Source organism: Mobula hypostoma, chromosome 13 (assembly GCF_963921235.1).
Source record: "Mobula hypostoma chromosome 13, sMobHyp1.1, whole genome shotgun sequence".
In the NCBI taxonomy this organism is placed as follows: Eukaryota; Metazoa; Chordata; class Chondrichthyes; order Myliobatiformes; family Myliobatidae; genus Mobula; species Mobula hypostoma.
In genome coordinates this window covers 9,002,114-9,018,914 of record NC_086109.1, presented here as the reverse complement: position 1 = coordinate 9,018,914, position 16,801 = coordinate 9,002,114, and the positions used below count along the sequence as shown (strand labels likewise).

At 42.2% G+C, this 16,801-nt stretch overlaps 1 protein-coding gene across 4 annotated transcripts in view; it reads right to left on the bottom strand.

The window, feature by feature from the left end:
• The window catches only part of usp49 (ubiquitin specific peptidase 49), a 106,522-nt gene that overhangs the window by 21,607 nt on the left and 68,114 nt on the right, over positions 1–16,801 (bottom strand). For all 4 annotated transcript variants that reach the window (XM_063065229.1, XM_063065233.1, XM_063065232.1 and 1 more), the window contains one exon: positions 2,442–2,640. In XM_063065229.1, the coding sequence (XP_062921299.1) occupies positions 2,442–2,640 (199 nt within the window). The remainder of the gene's footprint in view (positions 1–2,441; positions 2,641–16,801) is intronic.

The following is a 16,801-nucleotide window of genomic DNA, read 5'->3' as shown; positions in this document are numbered from 1 at the left end:
TTGATGTATGTTGCTTGAATTTCCAGCATCTGCAGAATTCCTGTTGTTCACTGTTTTAACAAGTTAGTAATTATGAAGGTATTGACGAACATCTTGGATGTTACAATGAAAAGTAACCTTTGGAGGATGCAATCGTTGAAAACACTGTTCGAAGGCAGTCCATTACCTTCACTAGGTACCTGCGCTGATTTTGTTCATTTACAGTCAATCAAAAGAACAAAGCGACAGACACTGGATGAATTCCTCCACCGATAACTAATACACAGTTTTATAGTACTGTATAAGTATTGATAGTGTTCTAATTTGTTCTGTATTTCATTTAAATAGTAGTTTGTCTTTTTTTAATACTTTTTTTAAACTACTTCCATGAAACTTTGGCTAATTGGGGCAGCTGTTTTAATTGGACCAAAATGTACTGGTCACAATATGTCCCATTTAACCAGAACTCAGTATCTATTTTTCTGTATCTGCACAGTATGTCTTCTTTCACACACTGGCTGTTTGTCTTTACTTGTGTGTAGTTTCTCATTGATTCTATTGTGTTTCTTTGTAGCTACTGTGAATGAACCTCAGGGTAATATATGGTGACATCAAGATTCAAGATTGTTTAATGTCAGTAAAGTAGAACAAAATAATTGTTACTCCACATTCAATGCAGTACAAAAAACCCACAACAAGATAAAGAAAACTAAATAATAAAAAGATACACAATAAATACAAATACATAAGTTAGCTTATATACATAGATAGTATGTCCATAAAGTGATGCTAGTCTATACATAAGGTGACTCTAACAGGAAATTATAAGGTTGAGGTGGAGGGGTGGGTTAGTGGGTGGAGGTGTTGATCAGTTTTACTGCTTGAGGAAATTAACTGTTTTTGAGTCTGGTGGCCCTGGTGTGGATGCTACGTAGCCTCCTCCCCGTGAGAGTTGGACAAATGGAACACGAGGTGTGATCCTTCATGATCGCACCTTTCCTACCACCTTTCTGTATATATGTTATTGATGGTGAGTAGGTGGTGCCAGTGATGCTGTAATAATAGATTAGGGTAGATATGATAGATAAGATGGGTAGATAAGATAGATAATTTGTGCTGTTCTGTGCAAACTGCTTATTTTCCGTTTATTAGATTAGATTAGATTAGATTCAACTTTATTATCATTGTGCCGAGTACAGATACAAAGCCAATGAAATGCAATTAGCATCTGACCAGAAGAGCAAAAGAATAATTATTTATAAAATAACTGCAAATAAAAAGTAAGTGCTACAGCACACAAATATAAAAGTACTGAGACAGTACAATATGGGTACAATACTGCTTAGCGCTGTGATGTGAGGTTCAGCAGGGTCACAGCCTCAGGGAAGAAGCTCTTCCTGTGCCTGCTGGTGCGGGAACGGAGGCTCCTGTAGTGCCTACCGGATGGGAGAAGAGTAAAAAGTCCATGGTTAGGGTGAGATGCATCCCTGATAATGCTTTTCGCCCTGCCCAGGCAGCGTTTATGGTAGATATTCTCAATGGTGGGCAATTGGGTGCCGATAATCCGCTGAGCAGTTTTCACCACACACTGGAGTGCTTGGGTTACTGTTGAAGATAAGAGATAGGAGAATTGCGTGCCATCCAATTACGATGGTCGAATTAAGGGGAGGTTTCTCTGGTGAGGAACACTAAGGTTGGGCTTGGGGCTTTTGTTAGAGAGGGATGAAGAGAGAAGACGCCAGACAGAAGAGGTCGTAGGGTTCAACTTGGAGCAGGGCCGTGACTCGACGAAGCCTGGGGTGATCGATGGAGGATTGACATCGGGGAAACTGACAGCTCCAACTTGTGCACATTAGACTGTTTCATTAAAATGGGCCCTTTTTTTTTGTTCTTTCTTCAACTAACCCTTTAGTCAAATTAAGAATTATAAAGCTAAGTTGTTTAATTGTATGCGGTCTGTTATTTCGTGGCACTCATTTGTAACAGGGTAACAAATCACGCAGCATCCACACAAACAGGGGGTTTTGGGATGGGCTCGCACGTCAATCTCACACGTTTGGTGGGGCCGGAGATTGTTTTCCCTGGACTTACACAGTCGAGGAAACCACAATGTTCCATTACTTTGAAATCCTAAGATGTCGACAGGTGGGTTTTGGGGCCTCAGTTTCTGTAAACTTTGCCAGTATTTCAGTCAGGGTGTATTCTTTATGCTGACTTGCAAGGACCAAGTGGAGCTGACCTTTCTATACAGTAGCTAGAGCCTTTGAACTAGCTCTTTTAGCAGCTGTGGTAAGATAGAGACACTATAGATTGTGTTTCATCAAAGAAGTCGAATGACAATGGACTGAACAAATACACACAGTGTCACTTGGCTCCACCGATGCGTATGTTAAAAATAATTACCGCATGGCGCTTGCGATATACGTACATGAAAGTGAGCGGAAAACTCGTGCATCACTTACTGTTACACTGGTCGCAGGCGTAAATCCTCCCCTCCAGCGCCTCGGTTTCTGTAAACTTTGCCAGCATTTCTGTAAGGGTGCATTCTTTATGCTGGTTCGCACCCTTCTGAAGACAATGATATCGCTCTGGAAATTCCAGTGAAAGATCCCAAAATGGTTCAATTGTGTTGGATTTGTAGTTGCATGTCAGGCATGTGACCTGTGGCAAGGAGGAAAACAAAGATAAACCAGGTTCCAGACACTTACAATGCCAACTGACAACATCACAAGGCCATTCAATACACCAACACGTTAACATCAATAATCAAAAATCATCGTTAAAGACCACCCCATCCCAGACGTCTGTTCAATCTCCAGCCATCTGGTAGGAGATACAGAAACATCCTAGCCAAAACAGTAAGACTGAAAGATAGCTTCTTCCCGAGGGCTGTTGTGTAGCTGAATAATTCTACACTGCGGCTTGCCAATGGCCTTTGAGTGTTAGAGAGCAACAAAGTCACTTGTTGCATATAAATATGGGAACCTTTGTAACATTAAGACGTTCCACAAGCATTGTAAATATCTCTTTTTCATTGTCTGGAGTACCATCACAATCGTTGTCTTGACAATGACAATAAAGTTCTATTCTATCCCACTACCTCGTTTACTCCAACCCACGTTTTTTTCTGCTTCAGGTATTTTCTTTCAAAACTGTCAATCATCTCCCCACTAAATGGTGCTGGGGTGAAAGATTCCATGTATCTCAATGTCACAAACAACAAGATACAACATCCCTCCTCTGTTATTGACTGACCCCGTTACATGCATGATGTGAACAACTCCTCAACCAGAGTCCCTCCCATAAACATTTGGCAACTCCCCATCAACCCTCACCAATTTTTAACCAATGCACCATAGAAAACATCCTATCCAGATGCATTACAGCTTGGTACAGCAACCGTCCTGCCCATGACTGACTACATGACACCGGAGAGGGTCGTGAACACAGCTTAGCACATCACAGAATCCAGCCTCTCCTCCATGGTCTCCGCCTAGACATCTCGCTAGCCAACACAATCAAAGTCCTCACCAATCCGGATGTTCTCTCCTCTCCCCTCTTCCATCGGGCAGAAGATGCAAAAGCGTGAAAGCAGATATCACCAGGTTCAAGGAGAGCTTCTGAGCTATGAGACGGCTTATTAATACGCTACAATGGACTCTCGAGCTCACAATTACCTTGCACCTTACAGTCTTGCTTGCAGTGCGCTTTCACTTCCTCTGTAACTTCATTCTGCACTCGTATCACAGGTCCTGGTTATGTGACCACTGACGCCAGGCAGACAGTATTGATAATAACTGGGGCCACTGCCTATAAGGCAAGCCACTTGTGCAGAAAAATTTGCCAAGAACAATCATGGTCATGGAAAGATCATGATCACCCACGTCAATCAACACGGCACATAACGACAACAGCCCTAAACTGATATCTCAATTGCATATACAATTATGAAGAAGACATGCCAGCAACCATACTTCACCAGGAGTTTGAGGAGATTTGGTACATCACTAAAGACTCGGGCACATTTCTACAGATGCACTGTGGAGAGGACTCGAATTAGATGCATCACCTTCTGGTACGGAAGGACCACGGCACAGGATGGGAAAAGGCTGCAGAAAGTTGTTGCTTCCACCAGCTCCATCACGGGCACTAGGCTCCTCAGCATCGAGGACTTCTTCAAAAGGTGATAGCTCAAGAAAGTGGTATCCATCAATAAGGACTCTCACATGCCCCCTTCATATTACTACCATCAGGGAGGGGGTGCAGAAGCCTGAAGACACACACCCGTGTTTTAGGAACAGCTTCTTCCCCTCCGCCATCAGATTTCCAAACTGTCCATGAGCCCCTGAACACCACCGCACACTTTGTTCTTTTTTTGCACTACGTTCTTTAATATTTCTAATTATATCTTATTAACATTTTTTAATGTATTGCACTGTACTGCTGCCACAAAACAGCAATTTCATGACATACGCCAGTGATAATGAAACTAATTCTGATTCACTAATTGCCAATGGTTCAATTTCAATTTAATATCAGAGAATGCATACAGTATACAACCTGAAATTCTTACTCTTCACAGACATCCACCAAACAGAGAGGGGGGAGTAAAAAACAAGAATGAATGACAGAAAAAGTGTTAGAATCCTGAAGTATTGGAATTAATGCATGACCAATGTAAACTGCCTAGATGGGCTATGCTGGGTCAGAACGAGTGTCTATTCAGATAAAATAATCTGGATTTAGATTGGGGTGGGTCAGACCAGCTTAGTACTTTATCCAGAATTTTGATCCGCATAGTACATCCTCCATTCTTCATCACTATTTTGTTTCATTCTCAAAAGTATCAGAAGCATGTTTGTTATTTTTACACAAAATAATCTGCAGATGCTGGGGTCAAAGCAACACTCACAACACGCTGGAGGAACTCAGCAGGTCGGGCCTCTGCCCCTTCCCTCTACAGTCCTGACGAAGGGTTCCGGCCCGAAACATTGACCGATCTTTTCCACGTATGCTGTCCGACCTGCTGAGTTCCTCCAGCGTGTTGTTATTTTTACACCATCTGTCAGGTTTAGGATAAATAAAAATTTGTAACCACTTAGTCGTAGAGCACTACAGCACAGAAACAGGCCCTTCAGCACATTTGCAAGTATTTAGTACGTAAAAAGTCAGCGTAACGTTGTGGGCCTGGAATGCACTGTACACAGAGCACTACAGCACACCGTATTATTCTGCCTAGTCCCATCAACCTACTCCTGTACCATAGCTCTCCATCCCCTTCCCATCCATGTACTAACCCAAACATCCTGTTGCATTCACCACTACTGCTGGCAGCTTGTTCCACACTCTCGCCACCCTCTGAGTGACGAAGTGAAAAACTCCCCCCTCGGGCTCCCCAGAAATATTTCACTTTTCACCCTTAACCTATAACCTCTACTTCTAGTCTCACTCATCCTCAATGGGAAAAAACCCTGGTTGTATTTACCCTATCTATACCCTGCATAATTTTGTATACCTCTATCAGATCTCCCCTCATTCTCCTGCACTCCAGTGAATAAAGCCCTAACCTATTCAACCTGTCCCTAAAATTCAGTTCATCAAATCCTGGAAACATCTTTGTAAGTTTTCTACGAACTCTCTCAATCATGATTACCTAGATCATATGACACGGTACACGATGAACGAACAAACTCTTTCAATCTTATTGATATCTTTCCTGTCGGCAGATGAATGGAACGGCGTACAATACTCCAAACTTGGCTCACCAACATCGTATACAAATTCATCATAACATCTCAACTCCTGTATAAAACTCTGATTTACGAAGGCCAATGTGCCAAAAACCTTTCTTTATGACCCTATATAATGTACCTGTGACATCACTTTCAAGGATTACGGATCTGTACTCCCAGATTACCAAATACTCACACAGGGACCTGGTTTCAATTTTAAATCTGAGCAGATGTTAGCTTTAATTTTATTAAAACTACTCACTATTATTTTTAGATCACAGAACATTCTAGCCTCATTTCTTTTTATGGATGTATCTATCTGGCCTTTGAAAGGAGGGCAGGGAAAGACCAGCTCGGACCACTGAGGCATGTGTTAGGATAGAAGTTAGCATGGGTGACAGAAGGATGAACGAATGGTCCATCTTTGGTCGGGGGCTGGCATCGTTCATCAGTGCTGCCCTCCAGTGCTCAATTAGTGGAATGACAAGCTGGATTGCCTGCATGCGTTCGTCTGCAGACTGCTGGAAATGCACCATCAATTGGCAGGACATGTCACTCAGGGACTTGAGCTACACGTACACATTTTTTTTAAAAACGTGACTGTACATTTTGCTTACTATCTTGAATGTGCTGTGTGTGGCTTGTGCTCCTTGGCCCTTGGAGGAATGCTGTTTCAGTCGGCTGTATGCATGAATGATTGAACGATAATTAAAACTGAACTTGAACTATAACAAAGTGAGGGGTTTCGAATACAGCTGAAAGCATTCGAGTCCTGGACAGACAGATCAGTGGGTGATGGGTGCTATGTTAAGAGATGCACTGAGGCCACAGGTTAAAAGATTCAGTCCAGAGTCCCGAAAATGCAGAGGAACACAAGGATCTTGAAGAGTCTGTGCTGTAACTTTAAAGGTAAAGCAAATCGGAGTCTGGGCATCAATATTATAATACTGAAACCTAGAATCCCATTTACTCCTTACATTCAGCGGCGGACTTAAAGCCCTATTACAGTCGCTGGCACTGGACCGCGGAATGGTAACCACTACATTACTGTATTCTACAAACGCAATACCAATCTATCCTGTTTCAATAACACTCACTCACATCACACAAATATGTTTGCCTCAGAAGTGAAAACCATCGGTCAAACTCACCTCATGTTGACCCTTTTGCTACTTTTCAACACTGTTCCACCTACTGAGCCAAACAGTCGATACTCGCAAGGCGTCTGTAATGTAAGTGTCAAGTGCCTGTGTAACAGATTGTGCCCCAATGTCGGCTTAGGAAGTAACTCAAGATGTAACAACATCTTATTGTTTGTGCGAGGCAATCAATATTGCAGCTTGTGGTGTAACTGTGAAGACACACGTACTCAGGAAAATGACACCAATACAATAAAAGAATATTGCAGAAGGGGTTATTTCTAATGGAAACAGTTGTTTCACTTACCAATGTAAGCTTAAAGAAGGGGTTCCCAACCTGGGGTCCATGGACCGCTCGGTTAATGGTAGGGGTCCATGGCATAAAAAGGTTGGGAACCTCTGGAGTTAAGTAATGCGGATGAATTTTCAGTATCAAGACCACCAGAGATATTACTAAATGCCAAATATAACATTTAGATCTCCCAGTGTCCAAACATTTTAATTCCAATTCCCATTCTGATGTGTCAATCGATACCAAGATGACATAACCCTCAGGGTGGAGGAGCAACACCTTATATTCTGTCTGGGTGCCCTCACCTGATTGCATGAATATCGATTCCTCTCAGTAAACAAATTCTTCCCCCCCACCCCCCCATTCTTTACTCTGATTTTTTACCTCTTCACACCTGCCTATTACTTCCCCCTGGTGCCCCTCCTCCTTCCCTTTCTCCTATGGTCCACTCTCCTCTCCTACCAGATCCTTTCTCCTCCAGCCCTTGACCTTTCCCACCAACCTGGGTTCACATATCACCTTCTAGCTATCCTCCTTTCCCCTTCCCCCACCTTTTTATTCTGGGTTCTTCCCCCTTCTTTTTCACTCCTGAAGGATGTCTCTGCCTGAAACATCATTTCCATAGATGCTGCCTGACCTGCTGAGTTCCTCCAGCATTTTGAGTGTGTTGATTTAGAATCAGAATTAGGCTTATTGTCACTGACATATTTTATGAAATTTGTTGTTCTTCATTCATTGTAATGATGAATGCATTGCAATGTTGTAATTTATTCATCAATAAATGTTTTTTTAACGCTATTATTAGTAAAATAAACTTCGTTTATTTATGAGAGGTCAGAGTTTGGGCAACCACTTGGAAAGCTTCCACCAAAACTAATATAAATTCTTTGTTGGAGGTCCTTCTTGGGAAAGTATAAAAGCAGCCTCCAGCAAGTCGCCCTCAAATTAACCTTCTACGTGGTCACATCTTGTTATTCTGTGGCATAAGTTCAAAACGACAAATCAACTTCTAACAGTGGAGTTTCATGGATTCTTACAACTTTTAAATGCCCAAATTAATAAATCCATTCGAGAATTTTTTTAAAAAACACACTGGAAGTGTGAAATAAAATCAGAAAATACTGGAAAGGGTCAGCAGGTAAGGCAGCATCTGTGGAGAGAGAAACAGTTAACATTCTGATGAATGGCCACTGATATGAAATTCAGTCAGCTCCATTATGGGCACCAGGCTGTGTAGCATCCAGGACATCTTCAAGGAGTGATGCCTCAGAAAGGCAGCGACCATCATTAAGGGCCTGCCCAGAAGAAGGCAATGTAAACCACCTCTGTAGAAATGTTTGCCAAGAACAAGCATCGGTCATGAATAGAGAAAAGAGTAAGAACAACAGCATGAAGAGGGTCTTCCCCACAGGCAGATTAGAGACAGGTGGAAGACCATGGTTGCCCACATCACACGAAACAGCACATAATGATGATGATACATATACATAATTTTATATGCACGCTCTACATGTAAAATTAAATAAATAACGCAAAAAGAACCCAAAAATAGCGAGGCAGTGTTCATGAGCTGGTTCATTGTCCATTCAGAAATCTGATAGTGGAGGGGAAAAAGCTGTTCCTAAAATGTAGAGTGTGTGTCTTCAGGCTCCTGTACTTCTTCCACGATAGTTGTAATAATAAGCGAGGCCGTGGTATCCTAAGTGATGGAATCCTTAATGATGGATGCTGCCTTTCAGATGTTCAGTATGTACTAGTTTTTTTAACCAAAATAAACTGTATTCATAATACTTGCAAGGATAAATGAGCAATGGATTTTCATTCTGACATTCGTAGACAATGTGCTTAGTGTTAAAAGTCTCGTGTTTAAAAAGAGAGTACTGTGTGCAGTTTTGGTCTCCAAATTTGAGGAAGGACATTCTTGCTATTGAGGGAATGCAGCGTAGGTTCACAAGGTTAATTCCCGGGATGGCGGGACTGTCATACGTTGAAAGATTGGAGCGACTGGGCTTGTATACGCTGGAATTTAGAAGGCTGAGAGGGGATCTTATTGAAACATATAAGATTATTAAGGGATTGGACACGCTGCAGGCAGGAAGCATGTTCCCGCTGATGTGTGAGTCCAGAATCAGAGGCCACAGTTTAAGAATTAGGGGTAAGCCATTTAGAACGGAAAAGACTTTTTCACCCAGAGAGTGGTGGATATATGGAATGCTCTGCCCCAGAAGGCTGTGGAGGCCAAGTCTCTGGATGCTTTCAAAAAAGAGATGGATAGAGCTCTTAAAGATAGTGGAATTAAAGGTTATGGGGATAAGGCAGGAACTGGATACTGATTGTGGATGATCAGCCATGATCACAGTGAATGGCGGTGCTGGCTCGAAGGGCTGAATGGCCTACTCCTGCACCTATTGTCTATTGTCTAAACCCATCACCCGCACTGCCACTCGTTGTGCATGAACCCATGAACACTACCTCATTATTTTACTCTTTTTAAACTAGTTTTTAAAAAGTGTTTTATTTAACTTATCACAGTTTTTCATGTATTGCACAGTACCGTTGCCACAAAACAAACTTCACGACATGCGTCAGTGGTAATAAACCTGATTCTGGTTCTCAAAGTCGTCCACTCAACAGTAGCAGCCCGAATGATTCAGGACAAATCTGTGGATTTGGCCACTTGGCCAATCACTTGCAGGGGTTCCCAGAGGATAATCTGGGAAACTACCATCCCTCTGGCTCACTGACAAACACCTGACCACTGACCAACGTTAAACCCTCGCTCTGACCTCCCTCAGCAGTGGCGAGTTGGACAACCATGTCCTTACAGGGCATGGATGACATGATCACAAGTAAATGATGAAGAATAATTCCATGTATAATTGAGTCCATGAGACCTGACTCTATGGAATATTGACCTACCCATTTCCAACCTTATGGATCAGAGATATATTGTTTCTTGAAAGAGGTGACACAGAAGAAAGCATTTGACACACTTGCCTTTGTCGGTCAGAGCACAGAGCACAGGAGCTAGGCTGTCATGTTGGAATTGTACGTGTCTCTGCTCAGACCACAATTAGAGTATGGTGCACAGTTCTGGTCACCCTCCTGTAGGAGGGATGTGACTAAACTGCAAAGGGTGCAGAAAAGATTTGAAAGGATTTGAAAATGAGTAGGAATTTTACATCTGAGATGTGCTTAATTGGGACCCAGTGGAGATCAGAAAGCATAAGGCTTGAAGAGACTCAGGGCATTCAAATCAGAAAATTTGGATTAACTCATTTGCAGAGACTAGAACGAGGGGGAAATGAACAGGATAGAGTTCAAACAGTCAGTGGTTCCTGCTCTTCCAAAATTCAGTGTTTGTTTATATGTATCTGCACGGACATTACCGGGACTGCAGGGGTAGGCTGGGACTGTTTTCCCTGAAGTGTAGGAGGCAGAGGAGTGACTTTATGAAGGCATATTAAAATCTTGAGGGGCATCAAACAGTACAGACTCTTCAGCCCATGATGTCACACCAACCTTTTAACCTACCCCAAGATCAATCTAACCCTCTCCTCCTACATACCCCTATATTTTTTCATCCATATGCCAATCGATAAGTTTCAGAAATGTTCCTAATGCCTCTGCCTCAACCACCAGCTCTGGCAGTGGTTTCCATGCACCGACCCTTCTCTGCGTAAAAAACTACCTCTGAGATAAGGTGGATTGTCACAGCCTTTCTCCCCCCAGAGTGGAGGAGTCTAATGCCAGAGGATATAGACTTAAAGTGAGAAGACAAAGATTTAAAGGGATCTTAGGGGCAACTTTTTCACATCGATTGTGATGAGTATATGGAACAAGCTCTGCCAGAAGCTGTTAAAGCAGGTATAATTACGATCTTTAAAAGATATTTGGACGGGTACAGCTTCCCATCCACAAACAGCTCTCCTTTACCATGATGGATACAAAACCCCTTCTTCACGGCCTAACCAGATACTCTGTACTAAGTATCACACCAAAGATTTAAAACAAATGCTGTAAAAGTCTAAAAATTTGCACATATTTAAACAGCTTTGGAGCCTGAATTTTCAGGATGCTGAAGAAAAGCAGGAGAAAAATTATTATAAACACAAGAGACTCTGCAGGTGCTGGAAATCCAGAGTAACACACAAAACGCTGGAGGAACTCAGCAGGTCAGGCAGCATCTATGGACAAGGAATAAAAAGTCCATGTTTTGGGCCAAGACCCTTAAGCGGGGGAGGCACGACTGCACCGAATTAAAATAAATTGCAGAGAGTTGTAAACTTGGTCAGCTCCCGCGTGGGCACTAGCTTCCATACGATCCAGGACATCTTCAAGGAGCGGTGCCTCAGGAAGGTGGTGCCCATCATTAACACCCCCTGTCACTCAGGTCATGCCCTGTTTTCATTGCTAACTCACTGGAGGTACAGAAGCAGGAATGCACACACTCAGTGATTCAGCAACAGCTTTGTACCCTCGGCCATGCGATTTCTGAAAGGACATTTCTGATAGGTGGAGGAGCGGGTAGTGTTGAGGAAACAGAGAGGCTGCAGAGAGACTTGGATAGTTCAGGAGAATGGGCAAAGAATGGAAAATGAAATACCATGTTGGAAAGTGTATGGTCATGCACTTTGGTGGCAGAAATAAACAGGCAGACTATTATTTAGATGGGGAGAGAATTCAAAATGCAGAGATGCAAATGGACTTGGAAGTCCTTGTGCAGGATACCCTAAAGGTTAACCTCCAGGTTGAGTCGGTGGTGAAGAAGGCGAATGCAATGTTGGCATTCATTTCTAGAGGTATAGGATATAAGAGCAGGGATGTGATGTTGAGGCTCTATAAGGCAATCGTGAGACCACACGGAGTATTGTGTGCAGTTTAGCGCTCCTTATTTTAGAAAGGATATACTGACATTGGAAAGGGTTCAGAGAAGATTCACAAGAATGATTCCAGGAATGAAAGGGTTATGTGAGGAACGTCTGGCAGTTCTTTGGTTGTATTCCCTGGAGTTCGGCAGAATGAAGGGGGAATCTCATAGGAACATTCTGAATGTTAAAAGGCCTAAACAGATTAGATATGGGAAAGTTATTTCCCATGGTAGGGGATTCTAGGACAACAGAGCACAAATTCAGGATTGAAGGACGTCCATTTTGAACCTATGCGGAGAAATTACTTCAGTCAGAGGGTGGTAAATCTGTGGAATTTGTTGTCACAAGCGGCTGTGGAGGCCAAGTCACTGGGTGCATTTAAGGCAAAGATAGATAGGTTCTTGATTAGTCAGGGCATCAAAGAGTATGGGGAGAAGGCAGGGGAGTGGAGATGACTGGAAGAATTGGTTCAGCCCATGATTGAATGGCAGAGCAGACTTGATGGGCTGAATGGCCTACTTCTGCTCCTATATCTTATGGTCTTATGGACATTGAATCCATGAGCACTACCTACCTTTTTATTTTTATTTTTGTACAACTTAATTATTATACGTGTGTGTGTGTGTGTGTGTGTGTGTGTGTGTATGTGTGATCCACAGATGCTTTTTCTATTACTATATATTGCATTGTACTGCTGCTATAAAGATAACAAATTTCACGACATATGGCAGTAGTATTAAACCTGATGCTGATTCTGACTGTTGCTCAGAAAAATGATGACTTTTAATCAATCGCAAGCAAGAGAAAATCGGCAGACGCTGGAAATCTAAGCAACACACACAAAATACTGGAGGAACTCAGCAGACCAGGCAGCTTCTATGAAAAAGAATACAGTCCACGTTTCAGGCCAAGGCCCTTCAACAGTCCTGATGAAGAGCCTTGGCCCCAAACATTGACCGTACTCTTTTCCATGGCAGCTGCTTGGCCTGCTGAGTTCGTCCAGCATTTTGTGAATACAGAATGACTTTCATTCAAACTGCTGTTCTCGATGTGGTCACTAGAGGGCAGGTAAGCGCTGCTTATAGCAATGTGCTCAGTGCTGTCGATGCCAGGTCATCAGCTCCTGTATTCAGACAGATCACGACAACACACCACTGAACAATGCTATCTCACCCAGACCTGCTGACTGTGGGCTGATGTTATTTGGTTATTTGAAGAAGTAATATTTCCTTAAATGCTGAAGTAATTCCCTTAAGGAGGGAGCAGGGATCAATGCAGATAAGTGCACAAAACCACTGAATTCAGGAAGAACTTGAACCATTTTCATTGACTGTTCGAGCTCTACCCTGTTCAACCTCCTTCATTCTAGTCTCTGCATGAGTTAATCCAAAATTTCTGATTTGAATGTCCCAAGTCTCTTTAAGCCTTATGCTTTCTGACCTACACTAGGCAAGGTTTCAGTCGTAAAATTCCTAGTTGTTTCCAGATCTATCATCTCTCTAGTCCATACTATTGGATCAGGATTTAGAATTGTTATTTTTCTTGTAGTTTAACTTTCCTATGCTTGCTTGTATTTTTACAGTACTGGGTAAAAGTCTTAAGGCATATATACAATAATTACATGTATTGCACTGAACTGCTGCCACACTAAAAAGCAAATTTCAAGTCATATGTGATGATGATAAACCTGATTCTGATATGGGTCTCTATTGTGGTCTGAGAGTGGGAAGAGGGCAGGGAAGAGGGAATGATGGTTGGGAAAAGGGGTGGGGAGAGGTGAGGGAGTGGGAAGCACCAGAGAGACATTCTGTAATGATCAATAAACCAATTGTTTGGAATCAAATGACCTTGCTTGGTGTCTCAAAGCTGGATGGGTTTGTACCAGCGCCACACCCCCCTGCCCCTTGCCCTCTGCCACCTGTCCCATATTCTTGCCATGGCGCTCCAACCTCGCCATTCCCAACATGCTTTGCTCTAGCCGGATTTACAAGGTCACTTTCCGTTCCACATTGACAAATATAGTACTGTGCAAAAGTCTTAGGCACTCTAGCTATATCTTTGTGACTAAGACGTTTGCACAGTACTGTATATAATCAGAATCAGGTTTAATATCTCTGACATATGTGAGAGTTCTTTTTCTTTTGGGGCAGCAGTACAGATACAAAAAATATAAATTACAATGAGATATATATATATATATATATATATATATATACACACACACACATAGTTGCAAGAAAAGTTTATGAACCCTTTGCAATTACCTGGTTTTCTGCATTAATTACTCATAAAATATGGTCTGATCTTCATCTAAGTTACAATAACAGACAAACACAATCTGCCTAAACTAATAACACACAAATAATTGTACTTCTTGTCAATACTCAGTACACCATTTAAACAATCACAGTCTAGGTTCAAAAAAGTATGTAAACTTCTGAGATAATGCCCTCTACAAAAGCTATTTGGAGTCAGGTGTTCCCGTCAATGAGATGAGATTGGAGATGTGGGTTGTAGAGGTGCCCTGCCCTCTAAAAAAGACACACAAAGTCAGGTTACTGACAGAGCCTGTTCTTCTCAAGAAAGATATGTTTACGTGCACCATGCCTCACTCAAAACAACTTTCAGAGGTCCTCAGAAGAAAAATTGTAGAGATGCATGAAGCTGGAAAAAGCTACAAAAGCACTTCTAAAGACCTGAGTGTTCATCAGTCAGAGAAGTTGTTTACAAATGGAGGAAACTCAGTACTGCTGCTATTTTCCCTAAGAGTGGGCGTCCTGCAAAGATCACACCAAGAGGACGACGAGCAATGCTGATGGAGGTGAGAAAGAACCTAAGGGTAACAGCAAAAGACCTGCAGAAATCTCTAAAACTTGCTAAAGTCTCTGTTCATGTGTCCACTATAAGAAAAACACCGAACAAGAATGGTGCTCATAGAAGGACACCAAGGAGGAATCCACTGTTCTCCAAATAAAAAACACTTCTGCACGTCTCAAGTTTGCAGAGGACCTCCTGGATGTTCCACAATGTTTCTGGGTCAATGTTCTGTGGACAGATGAGACAAAAGTTGGACTTTTTGCCAGAAATGCACACTGCCATATTTGGATGAAAAAGGGCACTGCGCATCAGCACCAAAACCTCATCCTGACTGTGAAGCATGGTGGAAGGAGCATCATGGTTTGGGGCTGCTTTGCTGTCTCAGGGCATGAACAGCTTGCAATCATTGAGGGAACAGTGAATTCAAAATTGTATCAAGACATTTTACAGGAGAATGTCAGGGTAGTGGTCTGTCACCTGAAGCTTAATAGAAGTTGTATGATGAAACAAGACAATGCTCCGAAACACAAGAGTCAATCAACAACAGAATACTTTAAAAAGAAGAAAGTTTGTGTCTTGGAATGGTCAAGTCAAAGTCCAGACCTTAACCGAATTGAGATGCTGTGGCATGACCTGAAGAGGGCAGTTGGTGCAAGGGAGCCCAGAAATATTGATGAACTGAAACAATTTTGTATGGAGAAATGGTCTAAAATTCTTCCTCACCATTGTGCAAGTCTGATCAGCAGTTACAGGAGGTTACAGTGGAGGTTATTGCTGCTAAAGGAGGTTCTACCAGTTATGAAATACAAGGGTTCACATACTTTTTCCAGCTTGGACTGTGAATGATTTAACAATGTGTTCAATAAAGACATGAAAAGTACAATTGTTTGTATGCTATTAGTTTAGGCAGATTGTCTATTACTGTGACTTAGATGAAGATCAGACCACATTTTATGAATAACTAATGCAGAAAACCAGGTAATATAGCAAAGGGTTCACAAACTTTTTCTTGCAACTGTAAATACGTTAGTCATAGAATCATACAGCGACACAGCATGGATACAGGCCCTTGCATTTACCCTATCTAAACCCCTCATAATTTTGTACACCTCTACCTAATCTCCTCTCAATCTTCTACCTTCTAAGGAATAAATCTGTTCCTTAGTCCTAACCTATTCAATCTCAGGTCCTCCAGACTCAGCCACATGCTTGTAAATTTTCTCTGGACTCTTTTAACCTTATTTACATCTTTCCTGTAGGTACGTGACCAAAACTGCACACAATACTCCAGATTAGGGCTCACCAACATCTTATACACCTTCAATATAACATTCTACAGTACTCTGCCAAACAGAAGACTGGCAGCCAAGCCATTTAAATGTAAATGAACCATCTACCCAAAAACTCACTCTTAACAAGTACCAGCAACCCAGGTTCAATTCCTGCCGCTGCCTGTAAAAAGAGTTTGTACGCTCTCCCTGTGACCGTGTGGGTTTCCTCCGGGTGCTCCGGTTTCCTCCCACAGTCCAAAAACGTACCGGTTGGTAGGTGAATTGGTCATTGTAAAATGTCCTATGATTAGGCTAGGGCCAAAATCAGGCGATGGCTGCACAGTGTGGCTAGAAGGTCTGGAAAGGCCTATTCCGCACTGTAACTGAATAAACAAACAAACAAATAAATAATCGTCAAGGACCCCTCCAACCAGTGTCATTATTACTTCAACCAAACCCCTGTCTGTCAGAAGATACAAAACACCACCACGTTTAAATTCAGTTTCTATCCTGCTGATAATCAGACTCTCTCACACGCTAGATGAATTCTTGACCACATAATCTATCATATGGCTTTTACACTTCTTTTCTTTCTACACTGTGCCTCCTCTGTAACTGTAACTCTCTATTCTGCACTGTTTTCCCTGCTGTACTTAGTGTGTGGAGTAAACTGTCTGGATGACATGCAAAGCAAAAAAAT